The sequence below is a fragment of the Peromyscus leucopus genome, chromosome 5 (genome assembly GCF_004664715.2).
Source record: "Peromyscus leucopus breed LL Stock chromosome 5, UCI_PerLeu_2.1, whole genome shotgun sequence".
Taxonomy (NCBI): domain Eukaryota; kingdom Metazoa; phylum Chordata; class Mammalia; order Rodentia; family Cricetidae; genus Peromyscus; species Peromyscus leucopus.
The window spans coordinates 8,227,903-8,235,135 of record NC_051067.1 but is presented as its reverse complement, the minus strand read 5'-3'; the positions used below and the strand labels follow the sequence as shown (position 1 = coordinate 8,235,135).

The following is a 7,233-nucleotide window of genomic DNA, read 5'->3' as shown; positions in this document are numbered from 1 at the left end:
GCCCCGGGGACCCGGCGGGGCGGTCAGCTGTTGTACTGACAAGCGTTGAGGCCCGAGGCCGGGCCCTGCAGGCCGCCGTAGCCAAATGACGAGTGCTGCTTGGACTTGAGCCGCAGGCTGGCGAGGCTCGAGTTGCACGTGTCCCGGTAGACGCTGTAGGGCGAGGCGGGGGTGCCGTAGGGGCAGGCGCCCGGCGACATGGCCGAGTTGAGCGAGGAGCCGGTGAGGTTGTTGATGTTGTTGAGGCCCGAGTTGGGCATGCCGGGCACGGCGCCCGGGCCCATGCTGGACGGCATGGTCATGGAAGAGATGGAGCTGGGGGCCGAGAACATGGACTGAGAGGACAGCGGGCTCATGGAGTTGAAGAAGGTGAAGCTCTTGGTGGACAGCGGCGCCGGTGCCAAGCTCTTGGCGGCCCAGTTGTTGTAGGAGTAGCCGGCGGCGTACACGTCCTCGTAGGGCTGCACCAGGCCGCTGAACTGCGGCACGTAGCCGCCCTTGCACAGGTCCAACTGCTGGTTCCGCTCCCGCTTGCGCCACTTGGCTCGCCGGTTCTTGAACCAGACCTGGGGAAGCAAGCAGGGAAAAAACCGTCAGGGCCGAGGTGGCCTGGAAGGGCCCTCACCCCCCACCTGAACCTTTGCTGCCTCCTCGCCCGACACCCCTTCTTTTTTTCCTTCTGCCCTGCCGAGGTTTTTGTAATGGTCCCTTTCCTGTCTCCAGAAAACACGAGCCTTCCTCTGTCTTCCTGCTTTTTTTTAAAAATCATCTTCCCCAAGTTAAATTGATTTTCTTTTCCCAACTCGGATTCTCTTTTGTTTGAACAAATATTCGTTTTCCTTTTCCCCCTCTCAACCTGTCTCCTTTCTACCGCCCCACTCCAAGTGGGGTACCATCTCTCTTCTAAATAATTCAATCTTCTTCTTCTCCCTCAAACACAAAAAATACTTTTCTCCCCGGAAAACGACTGTGTTCGATTTTTTTCAGACGAGTTTCATTGTTCAGTTTGTTTTCATCTGTATTTAGAATATTTAATAATTTTTCTCCTGCCCAAAATGTAAATTTTTGTTCACTTCTTGACTATCTAAACTTCAGTCTGTTTTTTTTTTTCTGTATTTCTCGTCCTCATTTTTACTCTTTTCTAAATATTTAGTTTATCCCTTTTTTCAGCTATCTGGCCTCCACTGCTTCTCTGAAATAGTTGATCCTTTCTTTTTCTAAATGCTCAACTTCTTTGCTTCTCCCTTAAATATTTAATTTCTTTCCTGCTGCCTAAATATATTCCAAATACGTTTCTCTGCAAATATTTAATTTCCGAAAGTTTACAAGTTTCTTTCTAATCTCCACCTTCATTTTCTCCCCAACCACGTCTTCCCCAACCTCACCTATCTGCCTGCCATTGGCCCCCTGATCTCCTAGCTCGTTCTCCAGTCCAGAACCCCTGTACCCCAGCTTTTCCCAGGCCCTGACTCCATCTACCCCACCCCACCTCTACTGCCATAAACCTGGGCAGGATTAGTGAGCTCGGAATGACTGGGTGCCCGTGCGTCCAGGGTCCCACTGGGTCAGACCAATTTCCCTGGGGAGGGCTGGAGGCAGGGCTTATGGCAGGGGTTCTGTGGGTCATGTGGGACTTTGGACTGGCTTGAGAAGTGCTTCCAGGGTCTGATTAAATATTTGCCACCCAGGGAAGAGACGATTCCCGTACTTCTCTTTTAAGAAAGTGTAGCATTTGCTGGGAACTGTGGGAGGTGCCAGAATACAGCGTGGCCTTGAGTCTGGGGCCTTACACATGAAAAGCTGTAGTGGGGGGTAGCGACTGGCTACCAGGGTCCTCACTCCACATGACCCCAGGCCTACAGTGGCAGGGGCATCAGGCAAAGGCCCAGGAGTGCCTGGCTGACTGGCCGGGAAATGTTGGAAAATATTCCAAAAACAGTTTGGAGAAAGTAAACTTAGAATGAGACCACCGCTCCAAGAAGCTTGAGGACCCCCTTCCCCCCACCCCCTGCCCGGCACTCAAGCACCTTTCTGGGGCCGTCCAGGCGCGCCCTGCCTTTCCCTTTCGTTTTCCAGGGGATGAAGGCTCAAAGCTCCCGAGGTCCTTAGCGGCAGAGAATCCTCTGCCCAATCTCAGACCCTAAGTAACTCGGCGGCGACCTGACAGAGTTCTCTGGGGTAGGGACGGGGTCTTCCGACAGGGGCTGCAGTAGCTCCTGCCGGTCAGGTAAAAGGGCTTGGAAAGTAGCAGCCTAGGGGCCTAGCTGACGCGGGTGGCTGGGGCCTGAAGTGGGGTCTCTGGCGAGAGAGGGGGAGGTCTGCGAGGTCAGAGGTAAGTCTGAGCTACTGAGGGCCCCGCCAGAGGTGGCCAGCGGGTAGGGTAGCCTTGCACGCGCCCCACGCTCGCTCACCCGCACTCGCGGCTCAGTGAGGTTGGTCCACACCGCGATCTCCTCTCTCATGCTCATGTCCGGGTAGCGGTTCCTTTGGAACGTGGCCTCCAGCTCTTGCAACTGCTGGCTTGTGAAGTGAGTGCGTTGCCGCCGCTGTTTCTTCTTCTTGGCTGGATCCTCTGCTCCGCCGCAGCCTGCGCTGCCAGCGCCACCGTCCTCGGGCCCCTTGGCTTCCCCGCCGCGCTCCTTGTCTGCAGCAGGTAGGAAGGGCGCGAGTCACCTCGGGCTAACACTATTGCACCGGTCCCGGCTCCACCGAAGCCTGCGGAGTGGTGGCTGCCCTCCCTCTGCCTGGGGCCCTGGGAACTGTCCCCCACTGGAAAAGAGCCGGCGGGGTGCCGGTCCTCAGTGGGCACCTCTAGGTCTGGCGTGCCACCGAGAAGAGCCCAGACGCCCCAACCGGGCCTGGGTTCCCGGCTAGGCGGGGCCTGCTCCTGCAGCCCGAGCTGGATGCGGCCCTGCAGCTCCCGTCACCAGCAAAAGTGCGCTGTGTTTGGAGACTCTTGCGGGTCTAAATCTGACCGGGGCACCTCCGCTTTTCTGAACTAGTATGGGAGCTTTTCAGTTGAAGCCAGCAGATTTGCTGGGTAAGAGCCCGGTGGTAGCCTGAGACGTTTGCTCGCCAAGGCTATGTCAGAGCCACAATGGCCTCGAGTCCCAAGGTCTAGAAAACCCACCAATTGCAGCCTAGATAGACAGATTCTATCTAAATGACCCGGGCTTCTCTGCCTCTTTAAAGCTACAGGAGATGCGCACAGTCAATAACATTCAAATATAAAGAAAAGGAATTTAAAAACAAAACAGAAGCCTAGAAAAGTTCAGAGCTCTCCACCTAAAAACAGAAAGCTCCGCAAATCCTCAAAGCTAGGCAGACAGAGAGCAAATGTAAATCTAGAAGTCAAAACCGTTCGTGCAAACACACCCCTAAACTAAATACACAGGCAAATGTGTATAAACTTCAGTCAGATAGGTATTCCTCTGAAAAAAAATATGTATCACTGCAAATAAATTTTAGACTCCTTCACAGTAACACCCTGGTAGAGATTTTCAAACCCTAGAGAAATACATTATAGCTAGACTATTTAAATCCACAAAATAAAAGGGCTACAATGGGTTTTGAGAAAAGCTCAGAGAAATGCGCCATTTTGGACTGACTTATAAAATTTTCTCCAAGAATCATGCGGCATGTAGTGTAGATATTTTAAATTTCAGAGAGATATGCCTAGTGAATTGTTTCAAAGGAAGCATACCGTTAAAATAGCTAATTTCCCCCCGCTGATCTGATTTAAAAACCAACCTATAACTATAGTTTTCTTTTTTTTTTTTTTTAAACAAACACCACGCTTACAACTTTTGAAAACAAAAGTACAGTCAAAGCTTTGTTTTCTAACCAAGCAAACAGACCTGCTGGGGAAAGTCACTTAGAGATGCAAAACAGAAACAAACAGAGATTAAATCACTGTGGAAGAGACGCCCAAGTTCCCGGGACAGCGGGCAGCCCGTGGCTCCGCGGCCACTCGGGATTGGGACCCCGTGAACCGGTCTGCAAACGGCCACGGCCGAAGTCGCCCCATCGAGGGCCCAGCTCAAGCTTTTGGCTTAAAAAAAAAAAAAAAAAAAAGGCAGGCGGAGGTTGTAGAGTGGGTCTGGAAGCTGCCCTGGCTGGACCCCTGGTGGCTCTGAGCTAGGGCGTCCACGTGGGCCGGGATCCCTCCAGCGGGGTTCCTCCGGCCCTGCCCCGAGTCAGGCCGCGCCTCCTGGCCCGCTCGCTCCCGCAGTCCCGGGGAGCTCCGTTTTACTGAGCTCTGGCTTCTATTCTGTTCTGTGCACCCGCCCCTCCTCTAGGACCCTCTCCTCCATCTGCACCTCCTGGCCTGTCAAGGTGTCCGCCGGCCTGCGTCTCTCGGGGCACTTTGTCTCGCCTTCCCCTCCATTCCCTTCTCCATCTGCTGCTTGCCCTGCGCCCCAGCGGCTCGCCAGAGACCTGTTCGGGGGGAAAACTCAACTTTTTTTTTTCCCCTCGCGCGTGCTATTTGCTCCTTTTCCACAGGGGCTGTCAGTCCCACTCTGGGCTTGGCGTGTGGAGACTGCTTGGAAGTGGCTTCGTGTGTGCGTGCGAGCTGTGTGTAAATTTCCGCGTTCATCGTCAGGTCGAGACCGGGGAAAAAAGAAAGCTCCCGAATGCCGAGGCGCAGAGGGGACCCGGCCGAGCGCCAAGCCGCTGGGTGCGCGCCGCCGAGGCTGGGTGCACGCCGCGGGGAGCCGCGCTTACCTGGCAGATCCGTGTCGGACGACTCGCTGGCGGAGTTCTCCAGCGGCTCCCGGGGGTCGGCGGCGCGGGCCAGGTGGAAGCTGGGCCCCATGTCGTGCGGCGGCGGCGGAGGTGGCCGCAGCCCCTCAGGCAGCCTCTCCAGGCTCATGCCTCCCTTGAAGGCGTCCATGGAGGTGGGGACCGCAGCGGGCGCTCCAGGGGCCGGGGCCGGGCGCGCCCGGCCGCCCGGGCTGCGACCTGTTGGGGACAAGAGCGCGGCGCCTAAGCGGCTGCCCCCCAGGGCTGCCCGCGCCCACAGCGATGCCGCCCGCGCTCCATCGACCGCCCGGGGCTGCGGGCCGGGCGCGGGGCTCCGTGCTCCGCCACGCGCTCGGGCTGCTCCGGCCTCAGCCGCCCGGCCGGCCCGGGCCCCCACTCCGGATTCGAGGCCGGTTTCTAAGGCTGGGGACGGAGCCCGCAGAGTCTGTCTGAAAACGACAGCGCGCGCCGCCAGGTTCCAGCAGTCCCTGCGCCAGGGTGGTGGGTGGGGTGGGCCTGGGTGGGAGGGGGCTGGGAGAGAAGGAGGGAGGGCGCGAGCGTGCAGGGGAGCGAGCGAGCGAGCGCGGGCGGAATCCAGCTCCGAGTCGCTCGCGCCGCGCCCTCTCCGCCGCCCTCCCTCCTTCTCTCCCTCCCTCCCGGCCTCGCCCGCGCCCTCCCCCTCCGCAGCCACCTTCCCGCCGCCTCACCCCCCCCCCCCGCGGCCTCACCGCGCCTCTCCCTCCTTCCCCGGTGACACACCGACTTCTCCCTCGGCCGCACAAAAGAAACGCATCTGGCCTGCGAGTCCCGCGCGGCTGGTGCCCACCTTGGGGCCCCCAAATGACTTGTTTCGCTGAGAGTCAACTCCTGTCTGGGCCGCTTCGAAGTCCCCAGGCGCTGGCGAGAACAACCTAGGATGAGTGAAGGTTCGCGGAGCAGGATCGCTCTGAGCCGGCGCCTCTGAGCCAGCGCCAGGGCGGGGGCCGAGCCAAGGGCCGGTTCCCGGTTCCCGCAGCTCCCAGCGGTGTCCTCGAGGGGCCGCCGGCCCCTCCTTCCCCAGTCTCTTCTCCCAGGAACTCGGGCTGGTTGAGTGACAGCAGCCGGCGAGCTCTAATGGGCCCCCGGATGCTGTCTTCTAATTAGCTTGGACACTCTCCCCTAAGGCTGCTCTCAGGCCTTCCTCTGCACCGCAGTCAATTTTCCGGGATTGGGATAGAAATGATGGCTTCTAATCAGACGAAACGTTTCTGTTGGCCCTAGGCCGTGGTGAGTGGGGCTGGAGACCCCAAGAGCCCAGTCAGGCCCATTACCTTTTCCTCCTCCCCCCTTTGTTTTGCACCTCCGATCAGGGTTTGGCAGCCACAGGGTAGGCCTTGCCAGCCTCTGCCCTGCTTTCTGACTTCCCAGGGCTTCGGGCACAGGCCTGGTAGGCCAGGTGACTGCTGTCTCAAGACCCCGGGCTGAGAGCCCAGGAAGTTTCTAGTCTCCGACACTGTGCTAGGAAACTGTAGCTCCAGAGCTTCCCTCTCCCCAAGCAAAGACTTTACCCTCTAGGCTCCCAAGAGTGATTCCCCCCAGAAGTCCTCAAGGTTCAATGAAGTTTGTCCAAGGATTTTATCCAACAATTGTTAACTGGCCCAGGGACCTCAGCGTCTTGAGTAAACAGGTCACAACGGAGGTAGCCCTGACCTGCTTCTCCGGCCACAGGGAGACCTCCAGGCTGCCTCTGGGTCTCACCTGCAGATCTCTCCCTGAACCAGCCACTGGTGGGGTGGGAGCCCTGGTAGGTGGGACTGAAGCCCCGGGGGAGAAGCACTTCCCTGTTCTCTAGGCTCAGGGCCCAGAGCCCAGGGCATCTTCATCTCCGCAGTCATTATGGACTGGTCCTACAGGTGCCAGTGTGTTAGTGGGGACGTGCAAGGCTCGGCCTTTGACCCTCCTCCTGCCTTCTCCACCACCCGAGGGAACCAGGCTGGGTTCCTTGGTGAGAACTGTGGGGGCAAGGGCAGACATGCAGGGTGGGACCAAGATTGCCTCTTACTGCCTTGGCCTTACTCCAAGGTGCCCAGCTCCTTAGGGCCTGACCTATTTTCGCTGTTGGACTGCAGGAGGCAGAATCTAGGCAAAGATGGAGGAGTATGCTTCCCAGGGACTCTTGGTTTCTCCTGGCAAGTGGTGCTCATCGCGGCTAGGTTGAAATCAGCTTGACCAGAGGAAGAGGTGCACGGAGAAAGCACGGTTGCCCAGTAGTTCCCTCAGCTTCACTGTTTACCCCACTTCGTGGCTGAATGTTCCACAGCAGCCAACGCCTCCTTTCAAGGAGATCTCCAGGTACTGCAGCTGTCCCCCAATATTGCCCAGGAGGCTACACTACCTCAGAGAGCAGCCCTGAGCTCACACGGATGACGGTGTGCACATGTACATCCGCACCCTGGTGGGATGCGGTGTACCCTTGGACACAGGAGTGCTGCTTGGTGTAAAATTGGATAG

At 57.8% G+C, this 7,233-nt stretch overlaps 1 protein-coding gene across 1 annotated transcript; it reads right to left on the bottom strand.

The window, feature by feature from the left end:
- Positions 1 to 4,947, bottom strand: Pitx1 (paired like homeodomain 1). The gene is made up of 3 exons (XM_028863848.2): positions 4,726 to 4,947; positions 2,412 to 2,644; positions 1 to 566 (listed from the first exon to the last, which is right to left on the bottom strand). The coding sequence occupies exons 1-3, from the start codon at positions 4,892 to 4,894 to the stop codon at positions 24 to 26; spliced, it is 945 nt and encodes a 314-aa protein (XP_028719681.1). The 5' UTR covers positions 4,895 to 4,947; the 3' UTR covers positions 1 to 23.
- Positions 4,948 to 7,233: the final 2,286 nt, after the last annotated feature.